Below are 25478 nucleotides of genomic sequence, written 5' to 3'. Positions count from 1 at the left end.
TTTATGACAGACGGGGAGCACAGAACGCTCTGTAGGCTGAATAAGGTTGTGCCGTAGAGTTTCACGCAGATCCAAACTGTCTTTGCCATTATAGGCATTAAGACCTTCTGATTTGTTCTATTTGCTGTAGTAGCACAAACGTGATCATTTTTCATTTTATAAAGTCATCTCAGGCAACAAGCACGAACTGTTCTCTTTCCACTATTCACCCATTTCCTACAAAGCTTTATAAACATAAGGCTGCCAAAAATTGATGACAAACATGCATTTACCTTAATTTGTTTACCTAGGGCACTTAGACAAGGGTGATGTCTTTGACTTTCTAGGAGGATATCTGGAACACAGAGCAATAAAATGACACTCTTCGATACTAAAGTATCTTCTTGTGTGATTCACCTGCTCTGTGCTCCATGTGAATTTTCCCAGAAGTACAGTGATGTTACCCCCAACAATGCAAAGCAGAGGTAAAGTAAGTATCATTCTAGTTTATTTCTTTTTTTATCTATCATTGTTTTTGATCGTTTGCATATTTTGATCATTTTGGCAAGGTGCCCAGAATGTTATATTTTAGTAGAAGGTCTATAGGAAGAAAATCACACAAAAGGTTAGATTTGAAGCTCTAAACAGCTTAGCCATTAGAATCTACAGCAAGTATTCATAGTAGTCCATATCCCGTAGCATTATGGAAAATAACTGCAGGACTGTTTAGAACTCTGTGACTTGGGTGATAAAGTGGTTAAACCTCTTGCATTCTCTTTGTGGTGCTATCCAAAAAAAAATGGATGTTAAGTGCTGACAGGCAGAAGCTATTCACAATGTCGGAATTCTACATAAACAATCCTGCTAGTTGTGTACTTAAGCTAAAAAAGACATGCTGCTTTGATCTCCTTTTTCTCTCTCTGAATATAACTGGAGTCAGGCCAAGTAATTGAATGTACCATTTTAAGTCTTGGCTATATTGAGAAAGGGGGAAAGGATCTGCTGCAACCTCAATAAATAGTGTGTGCGTTCCGGGGATCTGTGTACATATAGTTTGCCGAGGCCCCACCTACCAGGTAGAGTTTCTGTCAGCTGTTCTATAGTATTAGGAAGACGGGCCAGTTTCAACATGGCAGACACCTGCCTGGCGTGCATAGACATTGAGACTCTGGCCTTCCCTGAATGGCTTTCCTCACAGGCTTTGATGTATAGTGATGACATTGTTATGAAAAATATATAAATAAATCTGGACGCAGCAAAGACGGACTTAACCTTGTCTGTTGCGGAAGTGAGGAAACTCACAGATGGCCTTTAGAAAGCCTTATGTTATCTGTTGCAATCTAGACGTCAACTTTTCTTTCTAGGGCCACTGTTTTGGTGCCACAAAATATTCTAGACTTTTGTGTGTTCAATACCTTTAAATACCTAGGACAAGCATACTGTAGAGAAATTTTGAATACATCTTACCTAGTTGTGTTGCCTTCCAATGGCCAATTTCACCCATTTCCAGCCTCCTGTATGAAAGTGCTGGGTCTTCCGACGGATTTTTGAAGGCATTGTTCATGTTGGCAATGGACACACTCCCAGCCACCAATGAGATGCCAAATGTCAAAGTCCTACTCATTTAAAGCTTGCTGCTTTGCACTGTGGATAGTGTAGATTGTGTTACCCCCACTTTCAGCATAAAGCGGAACCTTTACATGACCCAGATTTTGGATTATTTCTTAGTTTCTGTGTGTCAGAAAATGCCACATTACTCTGTGATATCACTCGAGAGCTATAAGATCATTTTGTACATTTGCGTATAGTATAGGTACTATAAATTCCCCAAAATTTCCCCAAAAGAACTGGCCAGCCTATGTCCCCTTCTTTGGAATTTCCGCTTTGTAATTATGTTTAATGTGTTAATAAAGTCCACTTTGAACTGAAATGCGGCAAATAGTCTCCTAGGATCTATTGCTCCATCAGTATGTGAGCCATATGTGAATAACAAGTCTCAGGCCTTGCTGACTGTAAGGGCCACATTCCTGTTACATTCTTTTCCATCACCTAATATAAACGTATTATAAACAGTCATGGAGATAAAAAGATATATAAATATATGGGCCGTAGCAATTATGTGAGCTGGACCAATATCAAACTGAATGAGACCAAACAGATTTACTTTAGACATTTTGCATTGACCTATTTTTATATTTGGTTCTTGGTTAGGCTCCCTTTAGGGCCCCTCCTAATTTCTTTACTCTCCTGTCCTCAATCTTGTAGGATCTTTTGAAATGTTGGCTTCCTGTCTGTGTCTTCAGTACTTTTAATCACTGAATCTAGAACAAGCAAGCAGGCCAGAAATTAGGAGATCAGAACACCTGAACTCCATACTTGTACTAAATCATCGAAGTAGAAAATGTAAATATTTAATTACCATATGGGTTTTCTAGAATCTGCCATCTCCTAAAATGACTTGTAAAATTGACAAGATTTGCAAATACATTCTGTGCCAAAAATGCATTGTGTTTGTAACACGAATGTAGACAAAAGGCTAAACATAGCGTTGGAAAATATTGGTGGGACAACCCTTGTGGGGTTAGATTGAAAAACAGTGGGAATTTTTAGCACATAGTAGAGGCTAAAGATTTGAAATAATTAAAAGCAGAAAAATATAAAAATTGTTGAGTTTTCTATTGCAGTTTTCTTGCAATAAACTATTTTTCTGTTGCAGTTCTCACGTTAATACTGATATATTCTGCAACCTTGTAACTATCAGAAACCTTTACCCACTAAATAGAACCTCTTGTAATGTAAATATAAAAGAACACACATAGCAATGAGATACGGCGCTGCACATGACCCGAGCAATGCTTTGATATACAGTATCTTCATCACTTGCTACTATGGCATCAAACACCCCTTCTATGTGTCCGGGGAGTTTGTGTTTGCATTGGCAAGGATTGCGATTTTCGGATAGGGCCCATTAAAATTCACAGTGGAAATATACATTGAAACCACCCAGCTGTTCAGCAAGACAGGTGGACGATCCAAACAAGTTTTTTTTTTAAAGATTTGACATTGCAGTTGCTTACCCCTCACAGATCTCAATACATTGGCACATTTGTATGCAGACTGACCAGCTAAATTAGGTTTAAGTGTTAAATTAGTATAAACAAAGGCATGTCTGCAATAATTGTTTTAGTCTTTTTTTTAACCTTTACTTAGATATGATCGTGCTAGTAAAATGCTTCCTGTTCTAAGATGACAGCACTCACTTACCATACTATTTCTATGGAGCAACAGTATTGTTGCCCTGGGGCAGTACTAAAAGGACACCTCACATTTTCCTGTTCTTCATATATGGGAGATGTTTTATAGTCCACCAAGCAAGCACTGGCAGAATGCACAGGAACTTAAAAGCTTACAACATTCTTCTTTCAACTGAGTAGTGCTGTATAGAGAATCTATTTTGCTATATAGGCTTATAAGGCCACCCAGATAATGAATGCTTTCTGCCCAATTTACTAGTGTTTAATATGGGTGGTATTGAAGTGAGGTTGCATGAACTTTTCCATTCATTAGAAGAAGAAGAAGCTCCTTTTTGTTAAATAGTCCTGCACATGATTGGATGACATTTTGAAACCTTAAACCAGAATATATGTGAAAGTCAGATGGGGGGGGGGAACTGCACTAGACCCTCCTGTGAATTACTTGCAGTGTACAGCAGTGATCCAGATATCTGATGTAAATGAGGTACTAAAAGAGTCTGAACAGTGGTAAAAAATGTTAATATTCTACTATTAGTCATCTTGGAATTTTTTACATAAACAAAACATTTCATGACTCATTTCATGAAATATGAACATATTCCACTGTAATAATGGATTCTATGTGGCATATTCTTAAAACAAAAGTTGGTTTGTTGTGGCAGGTGGTGGTAGTGGGGTCTTCATTCTGAAGGCATCAAATATGATGGTCCTATTAAAGCTCTCCAAGACTGGAGTATATGGATTATGATTGGAGAACCTGGGTTATTCAAGCAAACATAGAATGAATTTCATAAAGAAATCATTCGCGATTAGTTGGCAAATGTTTTAAATCCTGGGCCAGATCCAATCAAGGCTTGCTGGATCACCAAGGTTCCTCCACGATAGTCTATCTTCTCCAGTCTTGGAGAGCTTTAATAAATTGGGCTTGATGTGTGAAGTGATGAGCAAGCACAATAAAGTGCAGCGGTTCCTCAATAGGAAGCATTTGTGATTAGTAAAGATCGATAAACTACTGTTTTAAATTGTGGTAGACCAGTGTTACATTGTTACAGCCAGATCTTCAGAGATCTGCTTTTTACATCGTAGAACGAAAAGTCCAGGTTGGACAAAAGGCAAAAGACTCGGTCAACCTACAAGGCAAACACTGCCAACTAGTCAAAGTACTTTGTATAGACTTCTTCATGTGAATATTATTATTAGACACTCTAAAAGTCATCAAAATGTTTGCCAAATGCCTTGTTTAGCCTTGAACGTGCAGGCATATGTGTTTGTGAAGACGAGTATTTTGTTAAACAACATTTAGCAGGTATTGGAGCCTGTGGACACTTTTTAACGCCTGAAATAGAAATTTATGAAAATCCTTCTACAACATTTTGAAAGTTGATTTTCTAGGGGAATTGGTTACATAGCTACTTGCTGACAGGCGGCAAAAAAGCTTGTCAAGTGCTTACCAAATGTGTGACAAATGTATGTCAACGCATGAGAAACACAAGCTCTGTTATCAAACTAGTGAATTTTCCAATGAATGCCCAGCAGCTAAAAAAATCAGTCATTTGGTCCATAATGAAAATGTCCTTTTTTATTGGATTGGTATATAGGTAATGAATCTTACATACAAAATGATGTATCTCATCACTCAGTTTTATTGCCAGAAATGTGGGTTACGCTATAAATGTATTGGTTTTCGCATGGTCAACTATGATTACAGCTTGTGTAGATTACTCCTTGTGTCATGATGCCTGCTTATTCCCAATCCGGTCATTTGAGAGTCTGTTACAAGCATATGTATGTGCCAGCTTGTCGCTGAACATACCAGAGCTGCATAGATATGAGCCACTATCTTTACGTGAAGGAGTTTTAGCTGCAGTTAAGCAGCTGATGTATTAAATGTATACAGTGATAAGCCGCTACATTAAAAGACAAATTTCTGTGGGTAATTATGTTGACTTAACGATAACCTGGACTGAGTATCTATTAATCTTTTCTCCTTAGTAACATTAGTATAATGCATATATTTTGTAATTATCTGTTTCGATGTGCTGATCGAAATCGAAATCAATTCTTTATAATAAAATATTCCATGTACTATCCATCATAATTCATCTGTATTACAATAGATTTAATTATTGTATCTAAAGTTGGTAAAAAGTTACGGCAATCAAACATTGAATAATGATTGACCAGTGAAGAATTCTGGTTTTGTCTCCTATTTTTTGTAATTGTCATTGTGTAGCTATTGATCATGTTTTACTTGTGAGATGTATTTATAGTGATTCTTCATTAACGTATTGACTTAATGCTATCCACTATTGAATATGCACTGGTGGAGCAAAGTCTCACTTCATCTAGACAACAGCCATTTGTAAGGAAATCTGATAACAGTTGAGTAATTTCTTCCTTCAAGTGATTCCTAACTTGAGAATAATCTACATAGAAGAGAGGGTCTTACTTCTTACAGTCTTAAGGTGCGTACACACTTCCAATTTTTATCGTTCTAATCGAACGACGAACGATCGATTGGGCAAAAAATCGTTTGTAAAAAAGTAACCAACGACGCCGACGAACGAGGAAACTCGTTGGAAACGAACGACCGGACCGGCGGATCGGATTGGACGACGATCGTTGAACATCGTTCGTGTGTACGGTCGTTCGTTGATCGTCCATGTTCAGAGCATGCGTGATGAACGAACGTCCGTTCACTTTCCTGTCGTGCACATAGTTCCTCTATCGCTTAAACGATCGTATCTATTGTGTGTACAATATCTACGAACGATCGTGTCGTTACCTCTATGTGCAGGATCGGTGCTATACGATCGTTCGTATATATCGTGCAGGAACGTTCGTCGTTCGTTTTCCGACGATAATAATTGGAAGTGTGTACGTAGCTTTACTTCCCCATTCTTCCAATTCATACCCAGATGAGGCTTGACCATCTCCTTTGTTTTGTTTACTTTAAGTATATATGAAAATACTATATATAATGGACTACCACAACAGACTTAATTTACAATAAATAAAAGGGCAACATATTTTTTTATAATTAGCACTCATTTGGTAAAAGAATAGCTTCATTTAGGTTTGCCATGAACCATCTTCCTAGGTGTAATATTGTAATGCATGGATTTGCAATGCCGCCTTTCACTTCCAGAGGTGCTTCAAGTAAAACCTTTTTTTTGCCAGCTCCCAATCTTAAAAAAACTGGGGGCTGCAGAAGGAAAAAAAAACTTTTCTGTTTCTTCATGAATCAACATTCAGATAAAAAAAGAAGAAATAAATGGTTATATTGTTCATAGCCTAGCAGGTGCTGGAATTAATTTTCTATCTCTCTAACTCCTGCTGTGGGAAGCCATTCGCTTTTATTTCCACCAATTTTTTTTCTTGGCACCCACAATGTGATAAAAAGTTTGATTGATTGGGATTGACAATCTGTGAGTCATGAGAATGTAAAAAAATAAGCCATCTACAAATGAATGTTCCTGTGCTGGTTCTGTCCATTTTTTCTTTCACCACGTTGCAAAATGTCCATCTGTAATCTTAGTTGGGGACCGGTGCCAGTGGGTTCCGAAGTGTAAAATAAAGTAGGCAGCCAAAGGGCAGCGATTCAGCAAACGCTGAAATAAGTTGTATCACATTTCCACAGAGTGCAGCGTAGGCGCATCACACTATGAAAACCACATGAAGTGTCCGAATGCAGAATCATGCAGTTTGCTGGCTCAGTGCTGACGAATGTCTAAAATGATGTCAACAATATAAATAAACCATCAACAAAACAGAGTAGTTTAAGAATTCGCTCAACTGGGTCAGCTTAAAAACAGAATGATCCACCTAATACTTCTTGTACATGTTGGTCAGTCATATGACTCCCAGATCTTTTTTGGGGACTCCATTTGTCTGTCACCCACTTCATGCCCTCTGGTTGGGAATTAACAGCTAATATGCTGTTATGTAGCCTTGAAAATAAAACAAAAACCCTAGCATCTATCTAACCCTCAAATATTAACTTTTAATGGACTAACCCATTTATAATGCACTCCTTAAGGTAGGCCTGTTATCATCTGTACTTGGGATGTAAGGGTTGAAGGAAGAGGAATACAGAGCTACCTCTATTGCTGGGCAAAGATTTATTTTTGACCATCTGGGTTCCAGCGTTCCCTATGCATTCTGTACCTTGGAGCACATATATGTTGTCACTCCCAGATATTTATTACCTCTTTACAGATCACAGTACTCCCCTGGACAATGCCTTTTATCTTTTTTTCTATCTTGAATAATAGAACCATCTTTGTTTGTCATCCAAGGGTCATCCAAGTAAATGCTTCCTCTTATATGCAAGTTCATACTAAAAACTGTGCACACATTTCTGATAGATTGATTATATAGAAATAATTGACATTCTTGTGTAAATTCCATTTACATTACTTTCTTCTTATTTTTTTGTAGGTCCTCCACGGATTTCAGATAAAGTTATTCACCGGCAAACTGTAAGACTGGGAAGGACTATAAAACTTCTCTGCCCGGTAGAGGGTGACCCTCCGCCACTTACAATGTGGATGAAAGATGGACGTTCAATCCATAGCGGCTGGACGAGGTTCAGGACTTACGTTCAAGGGTTGAAAATTAAGGATGTTGAAAGAGAGGACGCTGGAAGCTACATCTGTAAGGCCACCAATGGGTTTGGAAGCGTCAATGTGAATTACACCCTCATTGTTATAGGTGAGTGACCTACAAATGATGATGTGTTTTCTGAACTGGTCTATTTTCTTTACCTTGAAATGAGTAGGATTACAAAATTGGGACTGGAATACCCAAATATGTATTCATCTATGTTCTCCAGTTAGCAGGAACTAGTTTGTTATATTAGCAGGTTAGGTTCTGAAAATGAACAAATTGCCAGTATACAACCCACTGTTTTTGGCAAGTTTGTCCTGTTCTAAATACAGGACTGGTATACAAGTTCCAAATTCAAAATAGAACCGGTACTATGGGACAAATACTATAATAGAAGGAGACACTTTGGATCCTGGCATTGATGTCTGACAACATTTTCCAGTGTAGGTCATCAATCATCATGTTCTCCAAAAGATCCAGATGATCATCAGCATTCTTTTCTTTATCTCTAACACTCACCTAAAAGATTATTAACCCCAGAAACAATCTCCTTTTGGTGAATACTGGAGACCTGATGCACAGCATCTTGTTCGGTTAAAGTGGGTTTCTTTACCAAAGTTTAATCCTTGATTCCTGGCTGAGAAGCAATAAAGCTAGCATAGTCTAGTTGGATTGATACCTTTTAGTGCTAAGAGATTGTTGCTAGTATCTTTCAACGCAGGATTTGGTTCAGTGGTTACTACGGGAGGGGGTAAGTTGAATGTTCTGCATTAAGTAAAGTTAGTTGTTAGGATTTGCGTGTTGAGATTCATGGTCAAGGCTCAACTAAACTTTCTGTGGAAGCATTGTTTTTTTTTTTTGACTCCCCAATGGCCTTGGAGCTTTACTGATTGCTATGGGTCTGACTGAGGTGTGTTGAAGCTTTGCAAAGAGACCACTGCTTCTACACATCAAGGATCCATCTGTGCACCATGCTAGCAAACAAATAGCCTTTTCTACTCAGCAATGGCTTCTTTAAAAAGCAACTTCATTTAGCTCCCAGCTTTTAGGGAGATTTGTAAAAATTAGTTTAATGTTACATAAAGACATTTAATAATTGATTGTTTTTAGCAACAGTAGAATGAACAATTGCTGCATAGGCAGGAGGAGCCGGAGGATGTCCATCCAATTACAGTAGCAGTCATAAGGGGTCTACTATTTAGTGATATGGCATGGCAATTTGCTAAAAAACATCATGGGCTCGCTGTACTAGAACACTGGAAAAAAACAAAATCTAGCGTATCTACAAGGATTAAAATGTGGCTGGCATGGTTTTTAATTTTCTTATTTTTTTTCCTGTGTTCAACATTATATTTGAAATACTAAGTATTTTGAATGGCAGTTTGCTTGGCCTCTTTTACAGCCCTTAAGGGAGCACTGATGGCAGCCGCAAACACGCCAAAAGTATCTGCATGAAGCCATCTGTCAGACTAAAGTCTCCACTGTGTTGTTTTCTTTGGTTGCACCAAAAGCAGATTTGTGATGGTTTGCTGCATTTGAGTTGTTGCTGATTTCTTGACGGGCAAAAGAGTAAAAGGCGAATCTTGTAGAACAGTTACACTTTTAGCACACTTGGCCTCATTTTTCAGTGTCTAAAACAAAAACCACCTGTGTTGCTTAAATAATGTCTTTTGCCATCTGGGTGTTATGGGCATTAAAAAAGACCAACTGGCTGAGCTGTTCCTGCCAAGAAGACAGTAAGACCCTTCTCTCAGATGGCCCCCTCTAGAGATAAAGAAGAGCAGCACTCTTACATAGTCTCACCATTCTCCAGCACATATTGTTTTTCATAATACAGTAAATATAGAAATTTCATTCTTGTTCTGCTTTCCAGTGTTGTCGTAAAACATTACCCAATTGTGCTGGGACAGAGCTTATTGCAAAGATGATGAGCAATGTTTTCAAGCACCATATGCATAATTTTTGATTTTTTTTAATTGATCACACACTTTTTAATTTTTATTATTTGACTGAATTTTTGATAAAAAATTGATGATTTATGAAATTCTGTGTGATCAATGTTAAACTGGCAATGTAAAAAGAATTTCCATAAATTGGACACCTTCAAATGTAATCAGAAATATTTTCCCCGAAAAAAATCTTACTATAAAAAAAAACTGGTTGAAAGTGTTAATATAGAACACTATTCATATACACTGTTGTATATGGATTGATTAAATTTATTGTATATGGACACCTACAGATGCCCATATATATCAGATCACCATATTCTGATTTCCTTTCAGTTTAAATCTATAGGATGCCTTCTCGAAGATGGGGGTCACTAGATGGATTAGATAATTTGCCCTATTTTTACTGCCCCCCCATAATCTATCTGCATTATCATTATAATACAATTTGACCATTTTAGCCACATCTCTTCTTACCTCCTCCATCATCTAAGTACAATTGTTCGGATGTATTTTGTAATTTAAATAAATAAACTTGTTCCATGTATGAGCACAGTAGGAGAACTTTTACCCACCCAGTTCCATCACAGAATCCTCTGATTTTTCAAATAAATCAGTTTAATGAAGGCAATGACTCTGTAGAACAAAGCATGGAGCTTGTAACCAGTAGTCGCATTTAACAGACTTTGTGGCTTACCACAAGATTTGGAATGCCAATTACTATACAAGAGCTGAAATTACAAGTTCGGGGAGAGGAATCTGTCTCATAACCAACAACAATACACTTCTTAAAATGGTGAAAATAAAGTAAAGCAGAGTTCAACTTTCAAAAAAAAAAAGTAACAAAAACAATATGCAATAATAGGCCTTTGGAGGTTTAAATGGATCCACTTTCATATTTTAATGACTTTGTTGTCCTGCCTTTTCTGGAATGACTTTCAAATATGACTTCCCTTTGGGATTGGGAGGAAGTTTGGGAGTTTCCTAATAGTTTGTGTGTTCCTGGGTAATTCATTTAGGTAAATGTTATTATTTGGCAATTCAAAATAATCAATTTCAATGGATTGTCTTCATAGATCTATATGATCTATAAAATGTACAAATAATGTATGTAATGTATATTGGTTGCAGGCAATACAATTACCAAGAGGACCATATCCTCAGATAATGAGAATCCAAGCATTCTCTAGAAAGGATGCAAATAGAGATTGCCTTAAGATATTTTGTAATTTTTGGTGGGCTGGGGGTGGTTTCTGCCCCTTTGAATATTTGGATGGTGCCACTCTGTCTGTAAGGATGTTATCAGTTGACCTTGAAGTTAGGCCCCATCCGTTCACCCCTTTATTTAATTATAGTTCCAGGCCTAACACTGCCCCTTGCTGCCCAGCTGCTAACCATTCCTAGAGTTCATTGATGCCATGTGCTGCAACTGGGCAGCATGTTCCTTCTCCTTCCCCTGGCAAGTTGGAGATCAAAGGACTTGCACATGTTTCCACGTTGTCTTATCTGTGCATGTCTTCCATTCCATGCATTTGTTTTTGTGATCAAAGACACGGTGCATGGTCTGTCACCTCTCAGATCTGCTGTATTACCTGGGGTCATTGTTTCCCTTTATTCCTCCTTGGGATTCATTAATGAGTTTTCCTAGTTGGTTTACTAGCTTGTTAAAGAAACTCTTACCCTTAAAAAAAAAAGGTTAATTTATATACAGGAGCATAAACATATCTGCATGAATTAGAGTTCCTCTTTAGTGGGCCAAATACACAGTAAATGAACAATTAGCGACAAGCCATAATGTTCATTAGACCTTGAGATGATCAGATTGTTCAATGGATAACTGGTCCATATAGGCTTTATCTAGTGAATAGTAGTGGTTTCATAGTTGCGATCCAAATTGGGCCAGTGCCATTCCGACCTTGAATTGGATCTGATTTGAGCGATCCCACATGGGAAGGAATAGGATAAGTGGGGTGCATTACATAAAACATAGAAGCATACCAGTATTGTGCCTGTCATTTTCTACCCTGCCAGATTTCTATGGCCATTAGGTAAAGCCACGTCAGTAGTCAATTGACATTTAACACACATATCAACCATCAAGCCATCGTTGATTCCACGAGGCGTTGTTAGATGTTCATCGGCTGTGTATGGGTAGCATAAGTCTTTTTTAACTTATTATGCTTAGTGGGACCTCCAGTACTTATCAATGTACAGTAACCACATATATTAAAATATATTATTTACAGGGGTTTTTTGTGAATTAAAATTCTTCCTAATTTTATTTATATGCTACATAGCATCTCTCCTCTATGTTAACCCAGAAGATAGAGTTCAATTTTAAGGTGGATATCAATGTCTGTATAAACTGATTATCTTTATTGCAACATGATTTAAAAGTTATAAGACATCTTTCTTGAGTTTTATGATATTTTGCCATGTAAAAAAAAATATTGACCTTCCTTGAAAAGGCTAAATTTTCTTTTTCAAACATAACATTAAAACATAACATTTGATTCCGGAAAAAAAAAGTCTGTAATATTTATTTCGTCCCCTTGAATAAAATCTTTGTTTCTGAAATGTGAATTTTGCATATGTACACACAGCTCAGTATAAAACTATTTCAGAGTTAAAATGGGGGCTGACAGCATTTTTCTGGCAATATGTTTGGAAAAGAAGACTCCAGACTCAAAATCCCAAGAGCTCTGAAAACTAGACTCTGCTTTCAGCGAGAGCTGCTAAAGACATTAAGTTCCTCACAAACTTCCATCTAAGCAGTGAAGTATTTGTAAAAGGCCTACTTTGTTCTAAACTCCAGGGCTGAAAATTACGCACAGGGCCTTTATTGAGGAAGGTGGATGATGACCCTTTACCCTCACTGACGATGACAGATTTATGTACTCAAAACACCCACGTCCTGATGTATTTGCTAACAACAGCCAGTGTGCACCATCCCTGCCAGTGTCTATTTTAAAAAATGATAAGGTCCAGTCTATGTTGGAATGGTTGGCCAACCTTAGTCTGGACAGCCACATTCATGGTTGCCATATGCAAGGAGACCTTCGATACATATGTCAAGTTTGATAGGTAGGACTTAGCTTATGATGTGATGTACAATGCCACATTTATCTGAATAATATATTTGTAATTGAGTTGTATTTATTGGTAAAACCCTCAACTGCCATTAATAAAGAGTGGAAAATATCACCTACAGGCTCTTGGCATCCTAAGACTTGTTGCATCTTTTAGGACTTAGCCAAAATGTTTTTTTTTTTTTGATAGATTGGGCAATGGGTATTTTTTATTGCATTTGATGAGATTTGTGTCAGGTTATTACGGCTTAGGACCTTTTGGTGACCTTTTTTAAGGGGACTTGTGTATCTCTGAGACCTTGGAGGTTCTTCACTGGTGTGTTGACTATTTCTGTGCATTGGATTAAATAGCATTACCATAAGTCAACACCAAGAGAGGTGGGCCAAAAAATATGTTTCTGGCTTGGTGTACCCACTTGGGTTTTCTATGTCTGTTCATTACATGTCCAGCTTTCACAGGGATGGCAAGTGAGGTAAAATCAACCCAAGGTGGTCACATTAAAGAGACCGTAATGAAAATTTGACAGAAGGAGGTGGAGCTTGTATTTTAGAGTAGAAATGACACTGAGGAACATGGACAGTTTTCCTTTCAAATACCTAGATAAATAGGGGCTTCTATAAAAAAAAACAGTAATAGGTGTGTCAATGCCATCAGCTTTACTAGTTTTCAAGATTACCGAGAATTTAATAATAAAAGCATTCTACTTTCAGTTTGCCTCCTTTTGATCTGTTTCAAGTGGTTTTGCATTCTCACAGACTTGTATGGGAAGCTACGTTGAACAGAATTCCGTAGAAACTGACCCGTATGTGTTCTATAGTTCTAATAAAACCAGGAAAGTTGATTACTTATTGGATGTTAAGGGCCAGTGAGTCATGTGACAAACATCCCTGGCTCTCATGCATTGAACACGTTGAAAATGGCAGAACCATCTGGCATCAAAAAAAGCCAAATTGTGCCTTTTGTACCTAAATACTAAGTCCTTACCATTCCGGGTGGACATCTTTCCCATATTCACCCGCCAATGCATTAATCCATAGTGCTGGATCATTATGTTTTTCCTATGAAAACATTTTGTGTCCTAGTGTCTGAAATTGTATTAGGAACAATACACAATGGAGCAAAGGGGTTTTAGACTTTCAGACTAATCCCTAGCACCTCATTTCTATTGAGTTACATTTTTTTCCATTTTCAGTGCCTCCATAAAAACAAGGAAATTTAATTAAATAGGCAGTAAATGCAGCAGAATAGACAACAGTTTTTTCCATTCATTGAAGTAAATGGCAAAAAATAAGTATAAGACAGGGACAAAATTTCAACTGTTTTACCCTTTTGCTGGAGAAATTATACAAAGTATCTAAGATGCCACAACGCCTTCATTCATTCTTATTAATATTTTATATGTTGACTGTTACAAGGACACGGCCAAAGGTTACTTTTAGTATTAAGCACTATTTTTGTCACATAATATATGGTCTTAATCAGTTTGCCCTTCAGAAAACACCAGCCTTGAGGTTTGTTTTTGTAAATACAGTGTATCAAACATACATTGATAGTCATAGACATCAAGGACAAATAAAGTTTCTAAAGCTCACAGCACTGAAAAATACTTTGAATTTGCTGTATTTTTATGTCAGTGCAGTTTGTATTTAGATGTAAACTAGTCCATGTGGATCATAATGATTTTAACAGCTTCAGGACAGTTCTACTCTGTGTTTATAGATATATTGGGGTCCTAGATTAAAGCCACTTTGTATTGTTCTAAAGGTAAAGTAAGTAATGGAGAAACGTTGCATCAGGCCACAATGACCACATGGTGGAATAAGGAAGTTTTTTCCCTGCCCACCCAGAAACTAGGTGGACCATATAGTCACCAGAATTGGACAAAGCCTTGAACAGGATACGTGGCAGATAAGAGTTCCTGAATTAAACTTTTTCTATGTATGGTGCGTGCCATTGTTTACATACAGGCCCTGATGTATTAAAGTTCTCCAAGGCTGGAGAGAATACACTTTCATCAATGTAGCTGAGTAATTGAGCAAACCTGGAACTGATTTCCTAAAATCAAGCTATTTGTTAGCCATTTGTTAGCAAATGTTTTCAATCCTGGGCCATATTCATTCCAGGTTTGCTGGATAACCCAGCTTCACTGGTGAAAGTGTATTCTCTCCAGTCTTGGAAAACTTTAATGAATCAGGGCCACAGTTGGAGCTGCACATTGCCAAGCTATTATACTTACCTTCTGGTTTCATTACCTTCTTTATAATACCTTGACATTATTTGGCATGCAGGAAAGATGTTTTCAGAAGACACAGTGTGCAATATTCCCTGTGTCTTTGAACATTGTTGAGGCTGGGAACAAGCCTAGATATTCCGTGAAGGAGAACTTGGGCTTTTAAGCAGGTTTTAACTGATACAGGAGCCAGACTTACAAAACTGCCAAAAGTCTATTTTTAATAACTTTATTCTTTGTATATCAGTTGCCTGAAATTTAGAATTGTCATTGTTAATGTGATTACTGCCATATAAGAAAACATTGCATATTGATTGCATTACTCATTATTGAGCCATGTATGGGTATCATTGGGTTTTGCTACCAGTGAGTTGAGGGCCAGCACTGTGAAGGGTATGACTTTGGTTCACAACATTTCTGCCTTTCTTGGGAGGTTGCAAGTGAGCAATTTGTGTAATAACTTGCAAAAAAAGTCCTGGACTTTCAGCTGTCCTTAATTTCATCTTGTTGTTCATATACCTGGATATGGGAAGCCAAAATGGCACACGGCAAAGAATTACTAAAACTGCCTGCTGTTTTCAGCAGAGAAATCCCAGGAATCTAACACAACCGTGAGATGGCGCCTTCACAATCCAGTAAAAGTGTCCCAGTGTTTGTGTTTCACTTTTCCAAACAGTTCTCAGTCCACAGCCGCCATTTTGTATTTTCAGAGACTACTACTGCACAGAGAGCAGGGTGAAATATTATGAATAATGAACAGTGTTCCACACATTGGGCAGAATAGATTTAGAAAGCTACAATAAAAACTATGCACAATAGGTACTATGTGAATTTATTTCCATTCCATTATCATTATAGAGTATTGCGACATTGTTTGGATGTCTTCCATCATTAGGAAATGAAAGTACAAATTACTTAGATCCTTAAAAAAAAATCCTCCAGGAAAGGTATTTCCCCATTGACTGCATGGAGAACCGTGTTTGTCTCCATATTCCATAGTTTTATAATGACCCAAACTCATTTGGAGTCAGCTCTGTTTTGGCATCCTCTTAGATCAGGATCTACATCCTAACTTGAGAATCTGGCTCGGAGATGACACAATTAAGTAAATCCTGGTGTCTATGCATGTTTGTTAGAAATTTCTGATATAAGTCAGACCTTTTAAAATGAAAGTCTGATCACTGAATAAGTGGAGACTGGGAAGACGTTTCCTCCAGCCTATCAGACTTAATAAATCTTCTTGGCCTAGGCAAAGTCACAAGACTGGAGGTTACAATGGTATTTTAAGTTTAAGATTTTATACAATAAATGATATTGTTGCTGCACATGTTATAGATATTTATACAGGCTTGTTAAATTGCAAGAGGGTCCACTGAAAAGTTCTGGAGTTGTGAAGTTTTAGCTTCATCATGTGCTCAGACTGAGCCAATTGTGCCTGAATTGTTTGTTCTAGGATGGTAGTAAGATATAGAATATAGACGGCAGATAAACATCAAACGGCCCATCTAGCCTGACAAGTCATGTTACTTATTAATGACAACTTGTTGCTATTTTTACTAAGTTTTTGCATGTAAAAGCTGCAAGTCTGAATCACATAATTGTTCACCACATCATAATCTCTGCTATTTTCAGTAATGCCCCGTCAATTACACCCACAAAAACCAATTCATGTAAAGGTTTATTTATATAACATTCTATTTTAATGCCTATAGGAAAAGTATCACCAAGGGGCATTGACATGTTGCAGTTTGGAAATAGGATAAATTAATCTGTCAATGTCCGGATTAGACCTGAAATCTAGACCGATGGATACAGAATTAAAATACATTTTTGTGAACTTAACTACTAAAACATTTGTAAATCTTGTTAGGCAGTTTTTTGCCATACAGCACAGCTAGGGAGTAGCAGATGTAGACAACAGTAAACCCCAATGCAGAACTGACTTAGGCCCCCCACCGCCCCCCACCTCCAAACTGACTTGGGGACTCCTGTTAGGTGAGGAGAGTCCTGGGCCTTTGTGCAATGACACAACCTTTGTGCACAACCATCATTACCTTTCCTATGTGGGGTAGTTTAGTAAAATGTCCATGTCATGTAGTGATCCTGTTAATGGGACCAGGACCAGGATCCCACACAGAAGTAAAATACTCATCTACTTGTTTAGGTCACCAAAGGAGCCAAGACGTGCTGGTGAGAATTAGGTATGTATGTTATGTGAGTTTTTTTTTTTTTAGAGATCCTATTGTTGGCAAGTACTTGGCATGGATAGGAGGGTGATATCCAACTAAAAGTAATGATATATTGATAAGATGTATTACTGTGCAAATCAGCAGAACCCTTATTGGCTTGGAGAGCTGACCCTCACCAGGTCTGTGCTGCTGCACTGAGAATTACAGGAGGCCAGGATAAAAAATGTAGTATATTCTTTTTATGAAGACATAACTGTTTTAGATCTTTCTTAAGTTAAGATTTATTTTGTGCTCTGTAATTTAAAAAGTTGACAGTAAGCGGCATAATACATAGCGTTAATGAAAAAATTGTATTTTATGTTGATTCACATACAATAAATTAGCGCTAGACTTTCCATTGGTATGGCCATATGTGCCACCTGCCATGGCTACCCCCCCCCCCCCCCCATCTCCATACTGTACAGAGGCTGGCTGTCTGCAGTATCTTTATCTCCATCTCATAGGATGACACTAGTTAAGCATTGGTAGCCGGAGGAAATCCAGCGTGGAGGAAGTGGACATCCATTTAGTGTTTACTTAGGATCTCTTCCACCAATGACTTCCAGATGTTGGCTTTAATTGTCACACTTTGCTATGTTTTAGCAGTAAGATTTGGAAAGGTCGGTATATAAATCAATCCTCAGGACTCATCTCGCCCTGCAGCTTGCCAATTCTTTTTTTTTTTTATTCTTGCGTGTCTCCAAAACAACTGACTCATGGAGAAATGCTAGAGGACGGCAAGGCTCCTCTTTGTTATGTGGACATTTTTTGCGTCTTTTCAACAACGTGAAACCGTGTTCTGTAAGAAACGAAAGTTAGATGAGAATGTAAGGCACAAATATGTCTTCCAACAAAATATTTTGTGTTGTGTTTGTTTATTGGCAACTCATTTGTGGAACATTGGGAGAAGAGTTAACTAAAGTTATGTGAACTTACCCAGCTTCAGTGTGTTCTGGGTTTGGTGTACGTTCTTTGAAGTCGGCCAAACTCGATCAAGGTAAACCCCTGCTTTTATCCCTTTGTAACTGCTTTGATTACAACACTGGGGATGAGCGGCAAGTTATTAAGGTACACAATGTTCCATCCAACAGCCAATGGGAATGCTGACTGCTGTATACCATAACAATTGACCCCCTTACTTATGAAAGTGGTTGGCAATATACTTGTTGTCCAGGAGCCAGTTTACCTTCCCAAAGATGTAAAGCTTGTCCACTCATTTCTGAATAAGTTTGCATAAATGGTAATTTGGATCTTTTCCAATTGCTGCTACCATGTGCACTCTTTACCCTCCCCTGTTCATTGACAAAACTATGTATGACCTGGGACTACATGTATCCAAAAAAGAAAAGAAAAGTTGTACGAATAGCTGCTGTATCCTATAGCAACCAATCACCATGAGATAGAAGAGATTTGGAGGGTGATGCATTCTATTTTTGTATGTAATATCAATAAGTTAAACAGACAGCGATGATAATTAATGGTAACATTCGTCTCATTTGCTAGTTTTTCTTTTTTTTTTCTCGCCATGAATCCAAGTTCCAGTTGTTGAATTTTTAGGTGGGGGGAAGGAACCTGTAAAAGGACACCGAAGCTGTGCACGCTGTGTTATGGAGACGTGAAAGCCCACATGAGGCAGAGCCTTACCTCAGAAAATTCCAGGAATGCACACACTGATATTTTCTTCCTCAAACAATGGAGCCTGAAGTGGTATAGATACGGGCTGCGGACTGTTAAATATCTGTTCCAGAGTGACTACAGAAACGGAAACTATCTTTAAATCTGACGCTTATTTATAGAAACTGAAAAAACAAAAAACAAAAGTCAGGACGGTTGCCCATAGCGACCGGTGGGATTCCTGGTTTCCCAGCTAGTAAACAATGAAGCATGGTTGCTATTGCAAGCAGATTTACTCCTCGTTGTCATGTCTGACCTATTATAAAATGTATTTGTAATATTTGTGGGCCAAATAGACATTTACTTATCTGTACTTGTCTGCCACTTCGTTCCTTTGCTCTGCAGTTTTTGGGCCTAGCGATTCTTGTGCATCCTGGCATGAAATAAAATACCCCCTTACCTCATTCTCCGAGGGCTCCAGCAATCAGAGACGCGAGGGAGGAAAGCAAACTGGGGTGGGAGGGTGGGCTACTTGTCAAGAAAACCCGTCATTTTGACTGGGCAAATATAGTGATCAAAAATACCATCAAGAAAAGATCACATTGTTCACATTTATTACATTTATTAGAGCACTCCAGGATGAGAGAAGATGGATCACCCAGGTTCCTCCATGATGCTCGGACACACCTGGAACAGATTTTCTTAAAATCAGTTGCTAATATTTGGCAAATGTTTTCAATCCTGGGTCAGATCCATTGCAGATTGGCTGGATCACCCAGGTTCTCCCATGATAGTCAATCTTCTCCAGTGTTGAAGAACTTAATAAATCACGGCCATAGTGTATACGTAGCATAAATTTATCCTAACGTAATTTGGGGCATACCTCTACGCCCGATTCACTTGTTTGTTTAAACGCAGATGATTAACAGGAGGAAGTTTATGTTAGTCATCTCAGAGTTTAGACCCGGACAACCATCCCACTTTCCATATATACACATACAGTTTCAATCCCATCTTACTTTCTTTAACCCCCCCCGCATTCTTTTCGGGAAACAAAAATATTTTGAGTAAAGCAGCTGCCATGTTGGGGGTTTGAGGCAGCATTGCACATCCCAAGAAATGCACTATTGTGCAAGGCCGGCTTTGAAAAATGCAGAGAATTTTTAGGCCGCAATGTGTTTGCACTAGGAAGCAAAGGACTTATTGGAATGCCGCGTGCACTTCCAAAAATATTACCTGCAATAGTGCTTTTGGTTTATAAGAGTTATTTTTATTGGCCCGGCGACCCAATGAATCCCAGTGATGTCATGCTCCCTGGTGGATGGGATGAAAGCACAAAGAATGTTCTGTGGCCTGTCCGCAAAGCTGCTAACAGCTGAAGCTGCTCACTTTTGTTGTTTTAACCCCTTCATTGCCAGTGACTCACCATGTACAGCCAAAAGGAGTCCGCTCACCCAAAAGTGAGGTTGAAGGTTTTTTGGGTAGATGCTGGAGAGTTAGTTGGATGGAAAGTTTTCATATCTCCTAGGGATGAGATTTGTGGGACTGTGTTGGCCTTTCTGGATCTGCACACCTGTTGTGGTCATTATGAGAGGCTCCCATTGACCCTGCTGGAGTTTTCATTTGTTATATATTATGGAGAATGCAGCAGGAGGAGAAGGATGCATGAAGGTGGGCGGGGACAACACAACCAGGAATTTTATTTAGGGAGATCACACTGTCAAAGTAAAGGGGGCAGGGGTTAACTCAGACCAACAGGATTCCCTTACAAATAAAATATCAGTTCTGAGTAAACTGGTGTTTTAAAGTGCAACTCCCATCCCCAACTTCCCAAAAGCTCCTCCTCTTCTAGACTGATCTAGTGATTTTAATATAGCAGTGGCAGAGAATGGGCATCTTCATAATGACCCTTGCATGCTCTTGATGTATTGTGATGTAGATAGCCAGCTGGCTACTTTGATAATGTACAAAACTTCAGTGACAACAACCAGTCAATGCAAAAAATCCCCACTGTAAGCCTTAACAACAGGCAGCGTAATCATTTAGTCCAGTTGTTAGGTATACAGCAGGGAACACTCTTATTACTGGTGGTTATCAGGGGACACTCCCTGATCTAGTTCCAATCAATATTAGATCAAATTTGTGCTGAAATTTGTTCATTATAGAGTGGTGATTGTCTGTAATCTGGAGAAATAGCTAATCTAATGGAAGTATCAAAGGGTTTATCTAAAGCGACTTTTAAATTTTGACTTTTCTTTGCATTAATCATAAAAAGAAATATATCTGAGACGAAGTCAACTTAAACGGGTTGGGCATTGAAAATAATTATCTAAATGTAAACTTTTAAAAAAAAAGTCAACATTGTTTATTAAAAGAAGAAAAATGTAAATGACTTCAAAAAAGGAAAATGCTTATTGAAAACTAATAACTAAAATGATTATAAAACCGTATTTGTTTGTTTATAAAAATATAAAAAAAATAAAATGTTCAAAAAAAAATGTAAACTGTCTACTAGAAAAAAAAAATGCAAAAAAATTATAAATTCTTGTTAGTCCTTTTCTTGACTGAGACCATTTCCCCAACTGTAAGTATTGCCTGTTATTCTTCTGTTGTTAAGCTATACAGTAAGAATGCTTCTATTCTTGGGGTTTGTCGGAGAGCGCCCTGAACTATGTCCGATCAATATCAGATCAGATTTGTGCTGAAAATAAATCATTACCAAGGGATGCTTATAAAGATCTTGGAAAAAAAAATTTTAATATGTTTTTTAAAAAGAGTAAAAATGTGTATAAAAATGAAAAACCCTTTAAAAATTATATTGGTTAAAAAAAAGGATAAAATGTAAATTACTTAAATATGTAAAGTTAAAAAAAGGAAAAATACCTTAAAAAAAGTCAAATGCCTAAAAAACAAGTAAATATATTTAAAACCATAAAAACGCTTAGTAAAAAACAAAAATGTATAATGTTTAAAATCTTATAAAAATAAAAAGTAGAATTTTATATAATTGCCAACACAGTCCTTGCAGTTGAGTCCATGGGTTCTGTTCTTCCTGAGTGTACAGGAGGTTTATGAAGTAAGACAGACACATGCACAGTTTTATGCAATACTGCACTGTTATTTCATTTTGAGGTCCGTTATTTCTTTTTTTATTTCCTTTTTTTATATATATACAAATGGAACATTTCAATTTCCTGCTCAGAACTCAGAACGTCAGTATTAAATGTGTTTGGATTTATGGGTCAGGCGGTGTGTATGCTTTTAGCGTGCTCTCCTGGGGTATCCTGTAGCTTTAAGTAAGAAGGGTTAACTTTCTACTTTATTGTTTTTGGTCCACTACTGAAACTGACAAAGTGCGCACGGCACTGACAGACATACAGTGGCAGGAAATTGTAAAGGGTGTCGGGGTTTCCCTCCTCGGCCTTCCATAAAGGTGGGATGATTTACGGGATGCAGTAAGTGTAGGTTTGAGTTCTGGCAGGTCTGAATAGGCAAGTCTCGTGATTTTACATTCTGCTTTCAATGCTCATCACTACCAGGCGCTTCTATGAAAGCAGGAATCCTTTTTCCATTATGATTCCCACATGTATGTCATACGGTAACTCTGAACTGATCTCGCTCTTGTTAAAGGATAAGCAGCATTTTATGGTAAAAGTTAAAAATGTTATGTTTTTCCGCGTACCTGGTTGATTCAAAGTCTTCAGTGCCAAGGGCCATAAAATGAGTTCTGTAGAGCACATGCCTGCAGTTCGGTGTCAAAATGCATATGTAAAAATAAAATAGGTTGTAGGAAGCCTGTTCTTATATTAACTATTCACTTTCCTTCATTCACCTTTGAGTTTTGCTGCTAGGTGAAAGCTTACTTATTATTGTGGACTTCCCCTTTGATAGCACCCATTGGGAAAGATACCAATCTCAGGTGTATTACAATATATCATTCTATGTTCTCTTGCTTTTTCTTTTTTCTTCATAAAAACTAATTTTACAGATTACAGACCACCCCCCACCCTTGTACACATGTGCAACTTGCAAAAGGAATGTGCAACACTGACGCATGTAAGCATGGGCAGACTCCCATTAGTCAATGGGATCCGAAGGGAATCCAAATGCTGATGATCAATTTTTTGGCTTCCTACTTGTCTTGGCAGGTTCCAGTGGTTGGCACCTTGCCAACTGGTTGGCCACCCCTTCTGATCTGCTGGTTTTTAATGGTTGATATATTAGGTAAGGTGGTACTGCGTCCATTTGTTCCCCATGAGCTGCCACATATGGCATCTCTCCCATGGTCGGGGATCACAGTGTTTGGAGATGGTAATTGCACCAGTATGAACCTATCCTACTGTCGTATAGGCCAGATAATGTTTTCCTGGAAGAAGGGGAATTGGTATTATCTGGGTCAGGTTTATATGGCAGGAGTAATGGTTACCAGGTACCTTATCTGTCTTACACACTAGAGTTCGGGCACCAGACCACCATATCGGTAACACCATGCCCCATACCAGCCAGGAAATTGTTGGCTTCTCTTTTCAGCCCTACCATACTTCTGCTGCAATTATATATAAAATCCTTGATCCTTTAAACACTGCAGAACAAATCATTAAACTAAAGTAATAATCATTCAGCCCTCTTCCTGGCAGGAAAACCATATTTCTGCTGGCTGGTATCTCCTAACTCATTCACCCTAGATAAACGTCATTATTCACATACCATATGTATTACAGACAGTCATTTTTTTTTCTCCTGCGAACTTTTCACATTTATTCTCTCCATTCCTAAAAAAAAATGCGTTCTGAGTTATGGTACAGCTACCGGAATCACCCACACATTGTTGTTTTTGGCATTTGCGTAGACATCGTTTGAGGCCTACAGAGCGATTGGTTACGTATCAATTAAAGAGCGCCTCGCAGGATGAAAGGATATGTACTAAATTATAGATGTGAAATGTTATGGCTTGTGAAGGTACAAGATGGGGCCACAGAGGCAATGGGTGTGAGGATGGAGAGAAAAGTAGAGTAATTGGATATTTCTCTGGGGGAGGTCATAGAGAGTTGGGGGCTGAGATAAATGGTGGAGTGTGAAGAGAAGTAATTAATAAAAAGGGTGAAAAGTTTAAATGAAATGCATATGGCTGGTGGAGGTTATTAAATGGCATAAGGGCATTAAACTTCTTGATTAAAGTGGACTTGTCAACACTTATCTGCATTGGAAACCATTCTCGATTTTGTTTCGGCTTTTTTGCTTTTTCTATATTTGGGGTTTGTAAGTAACTTTTTAAAGACATTTAAGTGTCTGCATAACCAGGATTTTTTTTCTTTTTTTTTTTTTTTTTTTTTTTTTTTTTGTTTTTGTTTTGCTGTTTGTGTACCCTTTCACTTCTTTCCATAGCGAAAATAGGAAATCTCAGAAAGCTAGATGAACTCTCCCTATATTCTAGCCATGCATGAATCAACATTTTTAATTTGATCAACTTGACCTTCCATTCAGGATCATTTGCAGTATGAAACACTACAATCCATGGAAAGGTAATTCAGAAGGTGTGTCAAAAGCTCTAGATATTTGTAAGATCAAATAAGATTTTCTGTCTTTCGCAATTGAGGTTCTTTCAGCTTTATACTTAACATATTTAGTCAATCAAATCTAGAAATAAGCAATTGTTGATTTTATAAACTGATCAAATGATTGGCTTGATTGAATGGGAAGATCAATGCTGGTATGACCAGACTTAAAATGTTGTCCCCAAAACAGGTGTCCTCTGTCCTTGTTTCCCAGTTGTTGTCTTGCGTTATTGCAGTGATTCTCAGGGTTCCAACAGAGGCTGCTAGGGGTTCCCTAAGCAATTTTATTAATTCTACTTGTGAATACAAATGTAACCTTTGCACCTTGTTGGAGACACTGCTACCTAGACTCTGGTCTCCGCTCTTAGGCTTATAAAACCGACTGCATTTATTGGACAGTTTAGTACCTCAAATAAATCAAGCGTATTTCATACATTTTATAATTACTATGTGACATAATTTGTAATTTGCTGTATTAATTTGTGCAGCTGTCCAGAAATTTTTTTAGTAATTTCCAATAAAAAAATGAAATGGATAAGTACACAAGCACGCACTTTTAAATCCCAGTGTCTGTTCTGCTTTAAGATCATTATATTGTTGTTTGGTTTCCATTGTGAATTCTGGAATTTTGGTAATTATGTGACTGTATCCTAAACATTTTAATATGTCATATGTGGTCATTATAACGTTGATTATACCTAAATCAATATATTTCTGTTCTTCTTCAATTCTGCAGTGTATGAGCCCATTACTGAGCCTTCAAGAACAGAAATTGAGTATTTCATTTAATTGGGAAGGCAAACATTACTGACGTCTGTGGGCTGAGGATTAAAGAGATCTGAGAATTTTCTCTATTAGAGGTCTTTTAGAAAAAGATCTCAGTGGTGACGCATGTTTATTCTGCAAGCCAGAGCACTTATTTATTATGTGTGCACAATATTCCTACTGTCCTGTATAATGATGGTTTACAT

At 37.8% G+C, this 25478-nt stretch overlaps 1 protein-coding gene across 2 annotated transcripts in view; it reads left to right on the top strand.

Moving 5' to 3' along the window:
- Positions 1-25478, top strand: part of FGFRL1 (fibroblast growth factor receptor like 1) — a 108605-nt gene that overhangs the window by 56721 nt on the left and 26406 nt on the right. For both annotated transcript variants that reach the window (XM_072406590.1, XM_072406589.1), the window contains exon 3: positions 7674-7946. In XM_072406590.1, coding sequence (XP_072262691.1) covers positions 7674-7946 — 273 coding nt within the window. The remainder of the gene's footprint in view (positions 1-7673; positions 7947-25478) is intronic.

This window comes from Pyxicephalus adspersus, chromosome 3 (assembly GCF_032062135.1).
Source record: "Pyxicephalus adspersus chromosome 3, UCB_Pads_2.0, whole genome shotgun sequence".
Taxonomy (NCBI): Eukaryota; Metazoa; Chordata; class Amphibia; order Anura; family Pyxicephalidae; genus Pyxicephalus; species Pyxicephalus adspersus.
The sequence above is the reverse complement of the archived record's forward strand: the minus strand, read 5'-3'. Positions and strand labels throughout refer to the sequence as shown.